The 21427-nt window shown below is 37.4% G+C and overlaps 1 protein-coding gene across 2 annotated transcripts in view; it reads left to right on the forward strand.

Annotated features, from left to right (window-relative positions):
* The window catches only part of CPED1 (cadherin like and PC-esterase domain containing 1), a gene marked incomplete at both ends in the record, with an annotated part of 313895 nt that overhangs the window by 63912 nt on the left and 228556 nt on the right, over positions 1–21427 (forward strand). For both annotated transcript variants that reach the window (XM_079711564.1, XM_079711565.1), the window contains 2 exons: positions 3673–3779; positions 9729–9804. In XM_079711564.1, the coding sequence (XP_079567690.1) occupies positions 3673–3779; positions 9729–9804 (183 nt within the window). The remainder of the gene's footprint in view (positions 1–3672; positions 3780–9728; positions 9805–21427) is intronic.

A 21427-nucleotide genomic window follows, 5' to 3' on the forward strand; every position in this document is an offset into this window, starting at 1 on the left:
TGGTGTATCTGTGGGGAGGAAGGTGATCTCCGCGTCTTACTCTTCCGCCATCTTCCTATAACTCCCCCAGACATCCTTTAAAGACCAACTGAGCAAATATCAACTGCCTATAGTCATCTCAACAAAAGCAATTTACCTAATGAACAAGCCTAATTCATTGAGAGCTAAAACATGGAACAGCAACTTGCTGAATGAACAATTCTTGGAAAACTGACAAACCCGTGTTTTATACCAATTCTAAGGACTGTTTGCTGCTACTAAAAGCAGAGCCCAGGCAGAGTTTGGGCCAGGTCGGGCCACTAAGGTAAACTACAGAAAATGTGGGAAGCTGGCCTCAGCTGTCAGTGGCTGCCTTGTAGGATATGAACTCAAAACTTCTAAGTTTTCAAATGAAAGCTGAAATCTGGATTTTTATGTGAATTGTGCTAACATTTGCATTTTGACAAGTGCTTAAAATTAAAAACAAAAACAAAACAAACACAGTGCAGAACAAATGCACCCTATATGCGGGCATTACTCCGCCTGTGTGCCTGCAGTCTGCAGTCTCTGCTGTATGCATTGTCCACTAAACACTCATGCTTTTAGGTTGTTGAGTGTGGCCCCAAAGCTTCACAGTATATAGTAATTTGTAATCTTGTTGAGGAACAAATTTGTATCCCAGATGCTCCAAGGTTGACTTCTGAATGTTATTTACTTCACTAGTGAGTATGCTTTGCTCTCTGCCCAGTTTCTAGATTTCACTATGGTTTGGGGAGTTTTTTAAACCAAGCTTGAATTCATAGCACCACTCATAAAACAAATAAAGCTTTTTTCTTTAAAAAAGGGCTGTGGGAATCAGGCAAAGGAGTAGATTTCTAGATAGAAATGAAGAGAAATTGAAAAGGTCTACTTTAACTAGAAAATTTAACTAGGAAATAGAGATTTGGAAGTTTGATGTAGAATTCAGCAAGGGTAACAATAGGAATTTTGAGTGGAAACAATCAGCATTTTTTTCAGACCATGGTAGCAAGAATTAGGCAAGAAGGATATGAAGAGATTGCTGAAAAGTTTTGGTTATACTTTACTTCGTTTTAAGAGGAAATTGATGTGCTATACGGTATTTTTGAAATATTAACTTTTCACTTAAAATATTAATTAAATATTTTTGAGCGATGAGGGGTAACCTTATGAATATCAAGAAATTGTGTGATCCTTTATAAGTTAGCCTAAATTCTTTTTGATGTTTAGATTCCTTATAGCTGCTAAGGGCAGTGACTGTCTGCCCTTTTGTTTTGCTATTTACTTTCATATTTCTAGTACAGTGTTCAGCTCAGAGGAGGTTCTTAATAAACTGAATACTTTGAATTATTTAAATGTGTCTCCAGTTTTCAAACATTTATGGCTTAAATATGTATTTCTTTCTATCAATTCTAGAAATTGTGTGTATGCCTTGGGTAATAAAGGGGGGCATGCTTCAGACTTAGAGGAACATAAAACATACTCTATTTTTTAACACCCAAACAATGCAGTCCATAATATGAAATTCCTCTTTCTCTGCATATTCTTATCTTCTTAAAATATTTAGTTGTGTATATTATAACAGGAAGTTTCCTCTAGGGCTTTAGTGGTTCCTGGGCTAGAAGTAATATCGAATGAAAATAGTCTCTGTGTTTTCCCTTTTGAATCCATATCAAAAGGTTTTGGCTGAAAATGCCAGGTGCACATTTAAAATAAAGTATTGGAATCATCATAGAGTATTAGGTTTTGGCCATTGGAATCTGCTTGTAGTTTCCTTCAAAGTGAGAGTGCATGGGACAGGGTAGACCCTTGACACCTAAGGCCTGATGGCTATTACCTGGATGAGATCTCTCCCAACTCCCAATCACTGACATCATTTCTCCTTGTTCTTTTGAACTATTGTGCTATCTTCCAGCATCTTGAGATACATCAAGCAAATAGAGAAGCTCTAGGACAAGAGCTCAGTTAACTTGAGTTCAGTTGTCTGGATCCTTTTGTTTGGCAGAGAGGTTTCCCTTCCAGCAATAGGACAACTATAGAGGGACCAGTAGCTCAGAGAGCACAGGACTTGTCAAATGGAAAAGGACTTGATTAGTGCAGAGTGAAATTTAATTCCTAATTGGCATAGATATTCTTCCTCATCAACTTTTTTTTCCTGTATAATTCTTCTTTGAAAGCATTATGCTCTCAAGTGAAAAATTCTAGGAAATTTTTAAAAGACAGAATTTGGAGGCATTGGATATTTTCTAGCTTTTTGAAGCCACTAATAACGCAGGAACTGACTTGTGAGGTCTGGCATAAATAGTTACTTGAAGGAACATTTATCTTAGTATTGATCAACAAAAGATGCCATGTGTACAGCAATTGCTTCATTTTCTAAACCGGATTTCCATCCAAAATGGAGAAAGTTTCCCAGGTAGTACCAATTCTTTTATATATTACTTAGTGTTCTTTTTCTGTTTTTTTTTTTCTTGAGATAGATATTTCTATATTGTTTCTGAAGTAATGTGTTTACTACCCTATCATTAGCTAGTTATTCATTCATGCATTTAACAAATATTTCTAAAGCATCAATTATATGCAAAGTAAGCTGATACAAATTTATGTAAATAGATCAAAAAGAATAAGGGAAAATAAACCCATATATAGCCACATAAATGTTCATTTTTAAGTAGTCAATTACTTATGCAAGATTGTACTCTGCTGAGATTATTTTGGCAAGTAACTACGATTTATTAGCAAAGAACTTTGTTCTTGGTGAAACAGATGAAATATTTCTTTAGTCTGTGTTATACTCTGTATTCTAGAGTCAACTCTGTCTATAACTAGAACACAAATTCCTTTTAGACTAAACCTATCTTAAATTTTTCATTAAATTCTATTTTCTACCTAACATAACTTTTTCTTTGTAAGAAAACTTATAAGAGCATTTTTTATTTATTTAGTTTATTTATTTTTGGCTGCGTTGCGTCTTCGTTGTTGCGTGCGGGCTTTTCTCTAGTTGCGGCGTGTGGGGGCTACTCTTCGGTGTGGTGTGTGGGTTTCTCATTGCAGTGGCTTCTCTTGTTGCAGAGCATGGGCTCTAGAGCGCAGGCTCAGTAGTCGTGGCGCACGGGCTTAGTTGCTCCACGGCATGTGAGATCTTCCCAGACCAGGGCTTGAACCCGTGTCCTCTGCATTGGCAGGCGGATTCTTAACCACTGCGCCACCAGGAAAGCCCCTTAAGAGCATTTTTTATTTTCAAGATCTATGAAAAGTAATGGTAATACGGAGGCCCAGAACAAAATGTTCGATGTTTTGACTTCATATCGTTATAACTCTCTCATCTCTTAAGAGACTTTATAATTTTCTTTCCTCCCAATCTCCAATTAAGATTTTATAAAGTTACAAAATTCGTGATTTGAAACATTCTAATTTTAGTCTTTTAAAGGAATTTTATGATATAACTTAAGATAATTGGACTTTCCCTAGGATACAATATTAAAGTGTTACTTCTGCTTAATTAGAAAAGGTGAATTTTAGTTACTTTGAATATATACTTTTAAGTATATTCAGAATCATTGTTACTTGTGTTTTAGGATTTAAATAATTACATTCTTTAATCTGAAGAAGTAAATGGTGCCTTTAAAAATCTGATAAGAAATTGTTTGTTTTTCCATACTCTTTTGCTTCTAGGTGATTTGGGCTCTTGGGATCTGCTCGTTTGCCTGTCTTCTGGGAAAGCTGGTGGAAAACCTTGCATATCCAAAGAAGACATGTGCCAGTTAGGTTTACATCAAAAGGTAAACATTCTTTTTCAAAATGTGCACAGATTTTATCAGACCTATGAATATTAACACCAGGACTTCCTGGTGTTGAAAAAAAAAAAAGTCTTGAAAAACTGGAACCGTTGCATCTTTGGAGAAAGTTTCAATGGCCATGCCTTAAACACTTTACCATAAATTTTCACCATTTGGGTTTGATAAGATCCCCTTCAACTTCAGCTGCTACCAATAAGGATCCAGTTTTAGCTAGTGGGACCCAAAACTTGACCTTGAAATACATAGCCTATGGAGTGTTGCTTACCCTGGCCACCTGTTCATCCAAAGTAGTAAAAATTTTATTTACTAGATCCCTGTTTTGACTTTTCAAACTTAAATTGATATCCTGAATTATAACAAATTTATATAGTTTTTTTTATTAACTTTTAAAATTGACATCCCATATCTACTATCGTGTGTAAACTTTTATAAATGCTTCTAGAAAAATTAACTAAAAATTATCAGATGCCTACAATGTGCTAGTCACTGTGCTGGAAAATTTGCATATGCTCTATTTTTGGTAACTTTAACAAATCTGTGAGAAAAGTGTCAAAGCCAATAGCTATTTTTCAGTAGTAAAAGAGTACTATAGTAACTACCGTGATCAATTGATATTTCTGCAATTGACAGTTGTGATTACTCTTTCCTCCTTCTAACTTTTTCCTTCCTTGACCTTTAGACTGAGCGCATTCTTTCGCTTCTTCTTGTACATCTTTGGCCATCCTTTCTGTGTCCTTCAGAACCACCTTTTCTCTGTCCGTTCTTTAAATGCCTCTGTTCCCCAGCACCACCTCTAACGTTTCACCTACCATTTGTAGTTGATGAGTCCCAAATCTACATCTAAAGTTCATAGCAGTTTCCCATGCTTCAGTCTTGTGTGTGTAACTACCCACTGAGCATCTCCACTTAGATGTCACATAGGACCTCAGACTCAACGTAGAGAAAATGAATTCATTATTTTCCCTGGTAAACTCACTTCTGTGCTTGCATTTAGAAGCTCTGCAGAATTGCTCTGCTGGTCATGCGCGTGATTAACCACTCCGTCACTTCCTAAGATAGAAATCTGGCCTTCACCTTTGAGCCCTTCCTCTCTCTTGTCATCTGCATTCTCTCAATCATGAATACTAAGGAATCTAACTTCTAAATAGTTCTCAAATATCTTACCTACTCTCCATACTTATTGCCTTTATTCTGGTCAGACAGTCACCATGTATAACCAGGACAATTGCTGAATCCTCCTCACTGATTTTTCTGAAGCAAGTATTTTGCCCCTGAAATCCATCGGGCTCTCAGTTATCAGAGTGAAAAATAGAAAATGCTGAATTAACCTGGTTACTCCTGTGCTTAAAATCTTGCATGGCTTCCCATCAGCTACAGGATAAAGTCGACAATATTTGCTGTGTGTATCAGTCAACCTCCCAGCAGGAAACAAATGCCATACTCCAAAGGATTTAACTGAAGAGAAACTAATGAAAGAGCTATTTACAGAGCTTTTGGCAAGATAAGAGAAACAAAAAAGATTAGAGGCACCCAGGGACCAGCAACATCATAAGGTTTTACCACCCTTGGTCTGAAGAAGGATGTGTACAATAGAAGGAATTGTGTAGCAAAACCAAGTAAGAGCCGGGGCCAAGAAAGAGGGATCCGTGGAAAGGAGCTATAAACATAGGGGAATGTAGCCATTGCCAAATCATAGCCCTGCAGAGAGGAAGCCAGGAAGATAAGTATTCAACCTCTCTCTACTCCCACCTTCCAATCTCTTGCCAAGGTCTCCTCCTGAGAACAATTCTAAGTGCTTACATATTTGTTTATATACATTCTTTACATATGAAGAGACTGAAGCACAGAGAGATTAAGAAAATTACCTAAGTCCTCCTAGCTAATAAATGAAGCATCTAGGATTCAAACTCTGGAGGTCTGACTTTAAATTCTGTGTTCTTAACCATATCACTATAGAACCTTTCTAAATAAATATTTAGCTGCTGCACTTAAAACCTATTCTAATGAATATTCTTAAAGAATACACAAATTCTAAATGATACATTTATATAACTGTCACTTTGGAGCATGAATAATTTGAAGTTTTGTGAACCATGACTTATTTATGTAAACATAAATATTCAAAACAGAAGTTGCTTCAGATTTGTTGGGTATGTGTTAGGATTGTTAATGACCTTAGAATGAACAAAGAAAGGGCACCTGCTCAAATGAGGATTACTCACCTCTTCAGAGCTTTGGAATTTAAGTGCTTAATGAAAATGATCTTAAGGTCTGTTATAGATGATGAATGACCAGGAGTCTCTCTAGCCAGGAGGAAAGTAACAGGAATTTAAAACTGTATTGGTCTGTGTGATGCTGAAAGTGAAGCAAGGTCCACTATTTGGGGTGACACTAAGTTTAGTAAGCGGGGCTCTATCTCACCTCTAACAGGTCCTGGTATTTCAAGAGCAGAGAAATTCATTTCTAGTTCTGAATGTGTGTAGGATTAGAAGTCCCTGAATCTGGGATGCTGTTTTTAGTACTTGGAGCACTGAGAACTACTGAAATGGCTCTTATTTTACAGCTTGCTAGGACATTTTCAGGTGACCGTGATGGAGTGATAGTTACCTGGGAGAGACATGGATGATAATAAGACTTTTTTCTTTGATTAGCTGGTTCCCTTCTTGCCATTAATTCTCTTCATTATGGATGATACTGAACAGCTTTCAGAGAAGGTCTGATTTTTGATAAAAGATGTGAACATCTGTACAGATCTAATGAAGAAAAAGGACAGTTCCCTAAGATACAATGTGACATGTGTGTCACTCTCAATGTTCATGAGTGACGAAAAAAATTTTTTTTACCTGGGTACTTTCTTACACTTTATATAAATAGCTCATCTCAAATGTCTACTTTCCTTAGTGAGTTAATGGTATTACTGTAGTTTTAGTTTTTTTGAGTTATAAACACTTTCTGAATGTTTATAATTAATATCATACTGTTGCTCTTATTAATGAAATAGGTCTCAAAATAAGAATGATTTTTTTTTTTACTTTTGCTTCTGACGGTATGTAATGAAAACAATTTAGATTACCACAGAGTAGGATTGAAATATTTTTAAATGCACATTTCCTTCCTCCCAGTTTGATCTCAGAAATATTCTAGGGCGCAAATGTCATTGTCATTTTTTTATATGCATTCTAATCCTTTCAAAGATACAGAAACTTCTGTGCCAAGGAAAACAGCTGTCTATATAAAATATACATGCGTGCACTTGCGCACACACACACACACACACACACACACATATAAAGCATTCAAACCCAGTACAAAATCTGTATATATTAAAAATGACTGTTTGGGTGGTAATGATGTGTCAGTGTAGCTTCATCAGTTGTAACAGATATACCACTCTGGGGGAGACGTTGATAATGGGGGAGGCTGTGTGTGGGTCGGGGGAGTGGGTATATGGGACATCTCTGTACCTTCTGTTCAATTTTGCTGTGAACTTAAATTCTATTAAAAATAATTATTGCAGTATTAAGCTGGAGAAGCTCATCGTATAAAAGTCAGCTAATCCCAGTGAAAACTTCTTTATGTTCCACTTGATAATGATGCAAATCTTATATATTTTATGATGTACATAAAAATAATAAAAGCACTAGGACATTGAAGAACATTATTAGGTTTAACAATTAAAAAGTTAATTAAGAAAGTTAATATGTGTAATAAAGTTGATTTAGCACAGCTGTAGGACCCATAGCCTTGTATGTGTTTATTTTTTTGTGCCAAGTTATTTAGTTTAACTGCTTAGCTTGGTGCTCAGTTCCAGAGTAGAACAGAGACGATATTTCTAGTGTCATGTGTCACCATGGTCATGTCATCTTCTTCTACTCTGTGAATGCCAAAGATGTGCTTTGGAGTGGAAGAGGTTATCGGGTAGGGGATGGGAAAGTGAGAGCAGTTGCTTCCTTTGGCTTGGCTCTGGTTTCTTGAAGGAAATGCTTTGTTGACCCTGAGTCAGTTCATCGTTGTGACCCAAGGTCTCATGTGTAAAGTCATCTCTCTGATATGACACAACAACTACCCTTGTATCTGAAATCTGTGCAAGCTGTACTCTGTCTTTGCGGCATTTACACACATTCTTGTGGCCCGTTAGTTCAGTTACTGTTATCCATTTAACCAGGGCTCTGCTAGTCCTTTCAGTTTGTAGGGGTCAGGACGGCATACCAGGGACGCTCTAAACGTCTGCAAGGCCGGCACATTTACTCTGAGCCCTTCAAGAAGTGGGAGAAGGTTTTCAGTGGGACCTGTGTCCATACACAGCCTTCACTACTACTTACCTAATGCTGCTGCTTTTTCTTGGCCCTTCTATCGTTAAAGATTCTATTTAGTCAATAGCAACTGAGTGATTTTTTTCCTTAAGTGGAGGAAAATGGTTCAAGTTTATTGACTTTTAAACCTTTTCACAATCTAATTTAGAAAGGTTCTTTGTGTGTTAACAATAACAGCAAAACCCCCAAGCCTCTAGGATGGGTTCCCCAGACCTTTGCAGTCATGCTGTGTCCCTCCCTCCAGCCTGTCTTAGGCTGAACTGAAAACTTCAGGACTTTATGAAAGCCCTTCTTCTTTTCCTACATTTAGACTCTAAAATTGATCACTTTTGAATTTGAGAAATGTAGACATCCCTAAAATCTAAAGTGTACTATACACTTTTCTCAATTGTCGTATTCACAAGAGCAGATTCTGCTGAAGCCTGGGCTTTATTTATGCATGACCTGGGCTGAAGTTTACAGTTTGCTGAATAAACGGATAGAGTTAACAAGATTGCAAGGTTTAGAGAACATTTAAATGATGAACTGTTTCAAAGCACTTTAAATGAATCCTTTTTTAAAAACTACAGCTTATGACTGAATTATTGAATTGATCAAAGCTTAGAGCAGAAGTGGTATTTAGAGACCCAAGGCTCTATTTTACAAATGGAGAAATTGAAAAGAAGTAAAGTGACGGACTCAAGGTTCTGATTTTGTTACATGCCAGAAGTGGGACTACAACCCATGTCTCTGGTTCCCTCTCTTTTCTCCAGCTGCAGCTGAGTTCTTTTTTTCCAGTCAGGCCAGCCGGCCACAGTAAAGAAACTCTAATACGTTTTTAGGGTAGAGTGAATTAATTTGAAAGTAATCAATAATTGCTCAAAAATGAATCTGATTTTCAAGCTGATTTACACTGACTCTTTCTGTTGGTTTTAACGAGGCATTACCATCTTTGGCATTATTTGGGGGATTTAGCTGAGAATAGCTAATCTGTCAATTCAGAAGAGGAGGGAATTAAGCTTGCTTGTATCTTTTCTTTAAAAATTAAAAGGTATGTCTGAATTTATGACAACATTTATGAAGCTTTCTAAGAACAAAGCTTTCACCACAAATTTTTGTGGTGACTGTGTTTTATACTCGAAAGCAATAAATACCCTTCATTATGAAGTGAAAACTATAAATGCTAACAGGTTTAGCATTGAATTACCCCTAGATGTCCGTGATTCAAATCATTGAGGGCCTTTGGAACTTGGGAGTGTAGTTGACTTTGAGGAATGCTTAGTACTATTTTTTGCCAAAGCAAAATGTGCAACTATCAAGTTAGTAGTGTTACTCTATTTGCCATAATGACATAAATTATTTTCTTATTTTTTCTAGCAAATATCATGGCTTTGAAATATATCAAGGTTTTAACAAGTATTCCCAAATATTTTGAAGATTTCTAAGGGCATGTTTTTATTTTATGTTATCAAATAAACCACTCTATTATTTTGGATTTTAATGGTGACTTACAGAGATTTGAAAATAGGAAGTGGATGGTGTAGACAATGCTTCACATCTGTACCCTGTAGGCTGTTTGTATTTTCTTTGCTTTAGCAGAGAATGCCTAACTCACTAGAATCTTTTTTATTCCTCTCAGGTAAACATATTACCAGAAATACAACATCAGCTTTGCAGAAAGGAAGGATTATGTCAACTAATTAGAAGATTTCCAGGTAATCTTTCATTTGCTTCCTTATGCATAAACCTGTGAGATATATAGGCTTCCTCAGCAGATACCAACCAAGGAGCTCTCAGATCGGCACACTAAGCTCCTTTGTTTATCAATTCCACTATCACAAATCTTCCAGAATCCACAAGGTTTTGCCAATGGGAGGACCTTGATAATAAGGAATAACACAAAACATTGATATTCTTTCTTTTAGATTTGCCTTCTAACTTTCCAGATGAATATTCCTTTTCTTCCTATGAATTTGTCTTCAAAATAATCGCTGCTTCATATTTAAAACAATTATTATAGTACTTCTTAATTATATAAAACTTGAGGTTTTAAAAAAATGTATTTCTTTATGTTAAGTGATTCCGATCGTAACAATTTTGTTTCTTCTTTCTGAAGTTCTCTCAATTTGTCTTGACAACTGTAGAAATTTGAGACAAAAATTACCATCTCACTTCCTCATAGAATCTCAGCATGGAAAGAACACATCAGATGGCATATGCGTCTTCATAGATGAAATTATAGCCTACTTGAAAACCCATCAGTGAAAGAGTTCCTCACATTTCTAGTTTAAAACCCACTTAATGTTTAGTAGTTATGCCTCTAGAAAGTATTGCACTATATAATTAAAAATTAATTTGTGTCTGAGTTGAATCAGAAAACTGGTATCTTAACCCATCAGCTTTTCCATGGGGTTTCTGCTTCTACATCAAACATTAACCACATTGACATATCCCATTATAAAGACTACAGTCTTCTGTTGTCATTTACCAAGGATTAAAATAAAATAAATATAAATCAGCAATTAATCTTTCAATTTAAGATACTTGTTTAAAATAAATAATAGCTGTGTAAACCTGGTTCTGCTGTTATCATTTTATATGACAGGTGTAACTGACTCCCTCATCTCTTTGTTTTGTTTTTGTAAACTTTAACTGGATAGTTTTTTATTTTATAAAAAAAAAAAGTAATGTTTTTGTGAGAAGCAAGTAAAATATTCCCATTAATGCATTATTAATAAGTATCTAGAAATCCTTTAATTAAGGCAATTTGAAAAACATTTGTTTATGTTTTGACCAGAACTTACATACTTTTAAAGTATGTTTTTCTTTGTTGCTGTTTACATTTCAAAATGATTGATTAGCACTGGAGTTAGCAGAATAGAATCATAATAATGAAAACCTGTTTGTAGCCAGAAATGGATTACCAGTTTTAAAAAGTTCCCCAGACAACTCTTACCTAAGTTTATATTTTGCTTCCAGAAGATTAAAAAGTTTTTTTCTGTCTTTTTTGCTTTAAACATTTTTTTTTCTCAAGAATATATATAAGTTCCAGACACATGTAGTCCTTTCCCCACTCTGTCTAGTTTGTAATTTTCTACTTATCTCTGTGACTAACAAGGTAATTTCATGGAATATATAGCCTTTTTAATCGAATTATTTCTCCTGTAATGTTATCTTTCTGTAGCTGAAGATAATTTTCTTAGATGTGTAGCTTTAAAGCAATATGTCTACAACATTGTTTTCTGATATAAGCTTTATAAACAATAGCTTATGTTGGAGACTCTGGCTATGAATATACAGTATACACTATAAAATCAGTATTCACAAGATTAAAAAACACGTTATTTGTTGTGAATGCTGAATATTTAATATTGAATACAGATTAGATAGCATCGTGCTGGTACCTAAAGTTATTTTAAAAAGTAAAGTATTATTAAAAAGATAGTAAAACTAAACATAATACTATATACTTTAGCCATTTTATTTAAAGCTGAAGTGGCCCATGCTGTTTTGAGCTGTGTTTCATTTAGAGACAGGCAAAACACAAATTTTGAAACCAGAGATTTTAGCTCCACCGCCTATTAGCTGTGTGAGTTAAATTTGGGGTTTGTTGGTTTTTGTTTTTGTTTTTTAATCTATATAGTGAGTAGAGTGAGACCCATTTCGCAGATTTAATTTAAAAAATAAAGTGTAGCTACAGGTATGTCTATGTGTGTGTATAATTTTATTGGAAGAATGAAGCATATTACAATATATATGTATTATGTACCTCCAAAATGGTAACTGGATGATCCTAGATTTGAAAAGTCCAGTAACAGGCCTTTCAATATTTTCTCTCTTCATATGATTGATTATCACTACAGTTTTATGTTTCTGTCAAAAACTGTGAAGAGTCTGAGATTTCACCTACTTCCAAGCTCACAAGTCTGCCTGCCACAGTTTCATGGGAGCTGGCAGAAGACAGGAGACTCCTCGGTCAGAGACAAATGACTTTATTGTTTGTAGCAACAGCAGCAGACAGATTATCAGCATTTACACTGGTTCACTGAATCCCAGCTCCCGCAGGGCAAGTGAAGAGGGCTAGGAGGTGACACTTGTATACTAAGTGGTTTGCATTTCAGGAGCAGAACTCTGACCTTAGGGAGTTTGAATGCTCCTAATGGTCAGTGAGTATGCCTGCCCTTTGCCTCAGAGAGAGACATTATTTTTGTTATACTGGACAAAAACTTCTCTTTGCTCTGGAGTGAGACACCATCTCTATCTTTCAAGGCTATCTGCTGCATAAATATCTTTGAAAAGATAGAACAGATTGTCAGTGCCTCTGTTTGCAAACGATGCAAAAATGTGAAAGATGAATGGAGAAGTATTTCCTAACCATTTCAGAGAAGAATACCTGACAGGTTTTAGCTCTGAAGCTTAAACAATGTATAATTCAGAGCAAGATTTAAAGCCTGGTTGTGCTTCCGTTTTTTATCTATAAAAAGAAGACATTTGGCAGTGATCAATAATGGTGAGATTTCATGATTCCACCGTGCCTTTTTCCCATACAGACACGCTCTCCCAGGCTTTATCTTGAGCACTAGGTAGAGACAAGGATGCTATGAAAGGAGGGATGATCGTCCTAATACATCTGAGTGGGACCTTGCAAGTGTGGCAGGACAAGCAGAGTTTGGGCCAGATATATTTGGGAGTGTTTGAAGACAGAGTGTAAGACTGAGACAGTCTGTTCCGTTCCCCAACCACACAGAGTGTACCTGCCATTAGACTTGGAACTCACATTGAAAGGCACAAGTCCATGGAATTTTTACTGGCTAGCACAAAGGTTTATTTTTATCTTGCCATTTAATGCTTTGGTGTTTGACATCAAGTGTTTTCGTTGGCCCAAACTTTTTGCTAATGGTTTTTGTTGCTTTTTATTGTTTGGTTTTTCTGATAAAAAGTTTTTTTCCCCTATATTTGAAATATAAGTACAAAACAAAACATCACGGAAACTGTTTTACTTGGGTTGTTGTTTTTGTTCTCCTTTATGATATCCAAGAAGCCCTGGTTAGCAGTGTGCCAAAGTTTTGGCTACTACTCATTCTTTCGGTAGTTTTATCTTAGTTCTGAGCACTGGCTTTTACGTGAAATTTGAAATGTACCCAGACTCGTACTCAAAGATAGCATTTTGAACATTTTAGGATCTCTGGCCTCATCTCTTTAGTAACGTGAGTACATAAAAAAAGGAAAATGATAAATAGAATTTACACATTCTGTTGTATCGAAACAAGTGTAGACTTTGAAAAATTATAGATATTTACTACCAAATATAAAATATATCTTTAAACAACATAATTGAACTTATTTTTAAATATTGGCCAATAATAGCTTTTATCTCACATGGAACTGATGATTGTTTTTAAAAGTCTAGGTCTAAACTATTCTGTTTATCATATGATATCAGTGAAGTATTGTCAGGGAATCAAATAGCCTAGCTTGAATTTAAACAAAGCAACGTGGAAATTGTCGAATAATACCATTTGAGGATTTTTATTGATTTCATTTTTTCCTCTCCTCTGCTGTAAGGAATGTACTCCTTCAAACAAGAATGTGAGAAATGAGATTCCCAGTGTTAAAGGAAATTGGGGACTTAGCTCTAAGAGGCAATCAGGCAAACTTTCACAGAAGACCAGAGTTTGCTTATTCTCTGTGCTCTCAAATGCTGACACCCCCTCTATGTGTCCTCTGAATGCTCCTTCATGCTTATATCTTTCCAGAGTCTTCCACCTCTGTCTCACACATGATTATATCCTTTGTGCAAAACATTCTTTCCCCAAGTAAAACTCTCATGTTTTTAGTATGACTGACTTCAGCTAGGTAATAGCAGCAAGTAAGTTGATGGAACTAATTCAGACTAAATTACACCCTCACCCCAGTCATAAGCCTCTTAGATGTATTTGCATTTTTATAAAAGAAGCTTGTAAACCCAGTGAATTTCTAACTGGTAGAATTTCTGGAAGCGCATTCAAATTCCCACTCAGTTCATCCAGTCCATTATCGAGACTATAGCCAGAGTGATCTTTTCCTCCATCTCTTTCAGAAATAAAACAAGTCTATTAGGCAGTTTGTCTAGGGACTAAACAGTGAGGCCCAGGTAACTAGCTATCTGATGCTCTGACTCGAGTTGGGGATGGATTTTTAATTAGATCAGAAGTCACACACCCAAATGTTTACAAGAGCCTGGCATGTGACATAAAGAATTTGTAACAGGGCTTCCCTGGTGGTGCAGTGGTTGAGAATCCGCCTGCTGATGCAGGGGATGCAGGTTCGTGCCCCGGTCCTGGAAGATCCCACATGCTGCGGAGAGGCTGGGCCCGTGAGCCAGGGCGCTGAGCCTGCGCGTCCGGAGCCTGTGCTCCACAATGGGAGAGGCCACAGCAGTGAGAGGCCCACGTACCGCAAAAAAAAAAAAAAAAGAATTCGTAACAAATACAGAAGCTTAAGAGACCAAATAACCTGCACATTTTCAGTATTTGGCTTGTCATCAAATGTATAGACTCATTAACATAAGCCATTTGGGCTCCAAGAAGAGAAGAGGAGTTGGAGACATAGGAAAGTACAAGGCGGTATGACGTGGCCTCACCCAGATATACCTCAGCAAAGTGGCGTTGCTGGAAGCATAAAGTTCCCTCATGTTTCTCATCCCTGTTAAATTCAGTTACCACTGAGATTCACATCCCATCGGGTAGCCTGGCCCTTCTCCTTCTACCTCTTTATTCCCGTACTTGTCTCCACTCCTTCCTCTTAGCACATGTTTGCATTTCTCTAAACCCTTGGTGACTCCACCTTCCATTTTCCTCACAAAGTGGTAACTTTGTTAGTCCCTAGGAACAATGAAGCTGGGTGTTCTACTAAAACCTTAATCTCTGGAGTTGGGAGGGATTTGTTGGTGTCTTTCTGCCAGTCCTCCTTACGCTCATCTCTCAACATCCTGATTATCCAGAATATTCCATAAGGAAGTCATCACCTTGGTTAACTTCTTCTGGAGACTTCAGATCTGCCACCATTCTTATCAGTTTTGATGTCCACACCAATGACCCTTTCATCATCACAGCTCTTTGATCTCATCAAATCCATGACCTTCATTTCTCTGCAGCTTCTGCCTCCTGCCTGTGTAGCCTTGCTGATTAGTAACTTGCATCACAGACAACTACATCCATCTTTGAGACTTTAAACTAATTTACCACTTTATAATCACTGTCTTTCTGGCTTTTCCACTCCTTCAATGCCTCTGAGCCTAGAATCTCAGATGTCACTTTCAGTACTCTTAATTCTGCTACTTTCTCCAAGGCCCTCAGCCATATTTGGCTATTAGAGAGCATGAATAGTGGTCAGTGGAGGTGGATTCTGTTTATCAAGCGTGATTCTGTTTTCAGGCATGAAAGTTCATAGAAATGTTCTTCTCTTTCTTTCCTGTATCCTGTTAAGTTTTTTGGCCACCCATGAGAAAGAAAATAGAAATCAGATTTTAAAATTATCAAACATGCATTTTTTAATTCTTTTACCTTTCCCTTTTATTATGCCTTTATGATGCTAGTGAGCTACATTCAATGTGAAAAGAATAGAAAATACAGATAAGCAAAAAGCAAGAAAAAATGTAAATTTAGTGAAACTACATAATTTTCCATACTTTTCCTGTTCATGAACAATATTTACATACTAGAGTACAATGCAATTCAAGTGTGAGCAAATCATGGCATGTTTATCTGTGGAAAACTATGAAGACATTAAAAGTGATGGAGGGACTTCCCTGACGGTCCACTGGTTAAGACTTTGCCTTCCAATGCAGGGGGTGTGGGTTCAGTCCCTGGTCAGGGAGCTAAGATCCCACATGCCTTGCGGCCGAAAAACCAAAACATAAAACAGAAGGAATATTGTAACAAATTCAATAAAGACTTTAAAAATCGTCCACATCAACAACAAAATCTTAAAAAAAAGTGATGGAGAGCTACATTTATTGGCATAGAAAAATATTCACACTATATTGTTGAGTTAAAAATAAAGAGGAGTGGGCTTCCCTGGTGGCGCAGTGGTTGAGAGTCCGCCTGCTGATGCAGGGGACACGGGTTCGTGCCCCGGTCTGGGAAGATCCCACATGCCGCGGAGCAGCTGGGCCGTGAGCCATGGCCACTGGGCCTGTGCATCCCGAGCCTGTGCTCTGCAACGGGAGAGGCCACAGCAGTGAGAGGCCCGCGTACCGCAAAAAAAAACCAAAACAAAAAAACAAAACAAAAATAAAGAGGAGTAATCCTAATATATATATATTACATATATTTTATATTAGTATATATTTTACCTATTCATATAATATCTATGTAAAATATATGTTAATAATATATTTTGTTTTAAAACTATATACTTACATATATACATATGTATATTAATTCATTTAGTCCTCACAATGTCTTCATGAGGGAGATATCATTATTATTCCTATTTATCTCAAGTGTAGAGAAATTAAGTAAAATTTTCAGTATCACACATCTAACAAGTGGTATCTTCACATAGTCAGTATGAGTCTGGAGTCTGCTTTCTTAACCACTTCACTCCTCCAGACTCCTCCGGGTGGCATTCACGGCCTGCCACAGGCTGAGGTCCCTATTTCTCCCTGGTCTCCTATTGTCCCCCAACCTAACTCTCTGCTCAAGCCAAGTCCCTCCCTTCACTGTCCCTTCAACACCAGGCTTACTGCCCGCTCCTTCTCCTGCCTTTACCCTAATGACCTCATTTAACTTAACCATCGCTTTAAAGACGTTGTCTCCAAATACAGTCACATTCTGAGGTACTGGAGGTTAGGCCTTCAACATGAATTTTGAGGGGATACCATTCAGCCCATAACAGCCAATAAAGAGGCAGAGAACTGTGACTGGCAGTTCACCAGATCCATATGGTGAGAGGAGAACAGATCCCCAAAGGAAGAAAGATACTAGACAGATAAAAACAATGGATGTCTATTATTATAGGGTTTTGATTTTTGTTTTTTTGTTTTTGCGGTACGCGGGCCTCTCACTGTTGTGGCCTCTCCCATTGCGGAGCACAGGCTCCGGATGCGCAGGCTCAGCGGCCATGGCTCACAGGCCCAGCCGCTCTGCGGCATGTGGGATCTTCCCGGACTGGGGCACAAACCCGTGTCCCCTGCATCGGCAGGCGGACTCTCAAGCACTGCGCCACCAGGGAAGCCCTATTATAGGCTTTTGATAAATATTTATTGATTGTTTATGATAAAGCCTATGGCATTCTTTAGGCAGAACGAATCATTCTGCCTAAATGATCCATTTTAAAGAAAGGGAATATTCATGTTTCCTTCTCTTTGTTACTTTCTACCATGAACCCCAGTTCTCACATGTTCTCAGACCTTTCTCTGCTCTCCAGAGCTAGCTAATATGAGAAATTAATTCGTTCTGCTCTACTTTCCTCTCTCAAGTATACCATTCTTTTCATTCGATATACTTCAACCCAAAATAATAATTTTATGGATAACAATTTTAGACACCATTGCAGACCAGTCAGAATTTCATGGAAACTATTGAATCATGCAAATGCAGCAATCATCTACTGAGTCTGGCCTATCCATAAAACTGATCACTCTGCCTGTGAGCCATCAGTCTCTAACTGGACTAATCACAGACACAATCAAATGTGGACTTTGAGAAAACGATAGCATCGCCTTGCTTCATTTCCTTGAAAATGGGAAAAAATATTTGCTGCTTATTATAGCCGGTTAGTCGTAAACTACGTAATTCTTCTTTCCATTTGATATATCTTAAGACTAAGAAGCAAACTTGTCGATGTGCTTGGCATATATATTGTGACGTGCTTCCTGCCCGGCCAGTGGCAAGACAGGAGGGAGGGTCAGTGGAGGCTGGTAGCACTGGGGTATGAGGATCAGTGGAAGCTTTGGGAGACTCACTTTTTCTTTGGGGGAAGCTAGATCGAGCTCAGTGACCCAAAGGTGCTTCTTGCTCTGGTGTTGCTCACAACATTATACTTTGCACTTTGGGCATCAGGACAGTGTGAAAGGGACAACATGTCCATTTTCCAGTAATGGAAAGCAGCATAATGGCAGCTCCTTGACATCCCGGAAGTTGTCCTAAAGACCAGCTGGCTGAGGGAGCTGATTAATCTCTCTGCTCTTTGGTTAAATGGCCCTGACCTTTTAAACATGAACTGGTTTGGTGAATCATTACATTTCTGGTTCATGACTTGCGTACCTCCTTCCATCATGTAGGTATATTTACTTATTTCACTTCAGGAGTTTGTTATCTTGGGCCAAACACTGGGACACATGAGGGGCAAGATCGCATAGCACACTTGCAACAATGTGTGTGATTCTGATGATTAAATCTGATTTTCAACAGACCATAGAGGAAGAGGTGATAAGAGAGATACTTACTTTTGTTGTCCAAATCTTTCCAGCAAGTCCCCATTTACTTATTTCTGTGCTAAACATAGTGGAGTAGCATTGCATCTAAATGACACCAAAACAACTTGTTAAAACATGAACAACTTTAAACAACAAAACTGAGTTCCCTTTGCATTACATAATAAAAACTCAGTGAACTATACTTGTACTTCATGGATTTGTTTACCCTGTTTGCCCAGCCTGCATATATTAAATCAATAGTTTATTCCTCGCTGTGTGTAGATACGTTCCGTGACTCAATATGTTGCCTTCTGAAATAAACTCTACCATATTTGTTCGCCTTTTCCTCAACAAAAACATTGCCCAAGCAGTGATTGTGATATTTTCCCCATATCACTTCTTCCTGAGCCACTGTATTTGCAACAGAAATACTAGCAGAGAATCTGAAATCTTGATAAGATGCCTCCCAAAAACATAACTTGCTTTAAAATAGATGAAAAACCTCTTACAGAAATGGCCAAACTTTTTATTTTAAGCCATCAGGGGCTGCTTTATTTGGGGATTACAAGAGCTAGATTAAGAAGGGGGCAAAATGAAATCAAGTTCTAGAATTTGGGCTTCCCTGGTGGCACAGTGGTTGAGAGTCCGCATGCTGATGCAGGGGACACGGGTTCGTGCCCCGGTCCGGGAAGATCCCGCATGCCGTGGAGCAGCTGGGCCCGTGAGCCATGGCCGCTGAGCCTGCGCGTCTGGAGCCTGTGCTCCGCAACGGGAGAGGCCACAACAGTGAGAGACCCGCGTATCGCAAAAAAAAAAAAAAAAAGTTCTAGAATTTAGCTGCTGAAGTGGTGAAAATTCATCCTGAAGCTTACATACTTGCCTTGTTTTGTGAGTAAACTCAATAAGCAAAAGACAACTATTCTATGATTTTGATTCATTTATTTCTGTATATATATACAGAGACAGAGAGAGACAGACAGAGAGACACAGAGATTTTGGTGTTGGAGGATATAGTATGTTGAACTTCAAGAAAATCTCTTACCCAGTCTCTTCTGGTGGTAGAGGTAGATACTGAACAACAACAACAAAATTACAAGTGTTATGAAAGAAAAACAGTGTTAGTAGGTTTGCAGTGCTCATGGCTTGTTCATTCATTTTCATGGAACTCCAGGGCTATGAACTGACTTTTGATTTGCAAGATATCATTGATATTAGGAAATGAAAACCCACTAAAGTGATGCATTAGCCCTAAGGCACACAACTTCATAAAGTGTATGTTACATTACACATTTATTTGTGGGAAGATGATACTTGTTGTGACTTGTCTCTTGAAGTTCTCATTGTAACCATAATAATTAATAATATGATTTATTAGGACTGATACGTTTTGATAGACATTTAGTGTCTTCCAGTCTGACAGATCCTGTTGAAATATATATTGATAAAAACCCAAAATGGGATTTGCAGCAAGCTACAAAGTGAAATACATTCATTTCCCTAAATAGAATCTTAGAATCCTTCATCTGTAGTTGAAGTTATGATTAGAAAGGTTACGTATCTTGGCAGAAGTATAATTAACTGAATGAATGGGATTGTTTTGGAAGATGCTTTACTCTTTGATGATGGGTTGGGTGTGCTTCTGTCTGGGAGAGACGCATAGACTCTATTATATGGTAAACCCCGTTCAAATCCTGTGATTCACTGCTTCGATAACTTTTGGGATGATTTTCTTTAAACTTCTCTTAGCACCACCTAATGGTAAAAATGATATCATAGTCATAGCAGCAGTACAATCCCAGTGTTGATAGTCATTTCGCAAGAAAATGTGTAGCTTATCAAAGGGTCAACTTACCCCTAAATAGACAAAAGTAGGTAATTCAGCCACATTAACTGAGAAGGCCTTTTGAAGGACTCTCTTGCCTCATCCATTTCTGGGTGGACTCATAAGTAGTGGTAAGAATCCTAGCCTAAGAGGTCAGAAGAATTCTAACCTTCAACCTAGTGAAGGCGGAAGTCAGGAATCCTGTGGTCCCTGTATGAGGAGACCTGAATTCTAGTTCCACCCAGCTACTAAGTATAGTGACATGACTCTGGGAAAAGTACTTGGTCCATTTGTGCCTCTTTTCTAGACTTGGAAGATAGGAACAATTATAGTGACCATTCTTTCCTCACAGAGTTGTCATGCAAATGCTTTATAAAAGAATATGTGTTGTAAATCTATAAAAGTTATATTAAAGTATTATTTCTATATTGCTCAAGATATCCATGAATTGATTCAGAGAGAAAAATTGAATGAGGTGCTCAGTTTTTCAGACTGACATAAAACTGTCACAACAATATATATTGTTCTTTTTGGAGGCATGCTGATATGGAAAGAAAGCCTATTGATGCCCAAGTATTTATCTAAAGTTAGAGGTTGAATATAGATAGTCATCAAACACGATTAGTAGTAATTTTGTGTTTGTTTTACAAATAGATTGGGGCTTCATTATTTATGCCACAAGGTTATATTATAGATAAATTACCCTCAAATAATAACACGTGGTAACATTAATTCTTTACTTATCATGTGTTGGACACTGTGTCAAGCCCTTTATCTACTTACTCTTTTAACCCTCTGTAACCATCTGTGGGGCAGATACTGATATGCCTTCTTTAGATAGAGGAATGGAAGCTCCAAGAATGTCTGAGCTACACAGCTGGAAAGGAGCAGATCCATATCTCAGGCACCATGCTATACCTCTTGTAACAAGCGTGAGCCACTATACTGTATTTTAAGCCTGTCCCTTATAATGCAAGAAAATAAGAAAGGAGCTATTTAAGAAAGCCTAATACCTGGGCCTAATGAGAAAGGGAACTTGTTTACCACTTTATTATTATTATTATCATTATTAATCATCAATATTATTATTTGATCAACTAAAGTAATTCTTATA

This window comes from Hyperoodon ampullatus, assembly GCF_949752795.1.
Source record: "Hyperoodon ampullatus genome assembly, chromosome: 9".
Taxonomy (NCBI): domain Eukaryota; kingdom Metazoa; phylum Chordata; class Mammalia; order Artiodactyla; family Ziphiidae; genus Hyperoodon; species Hyperoodon ampullatus.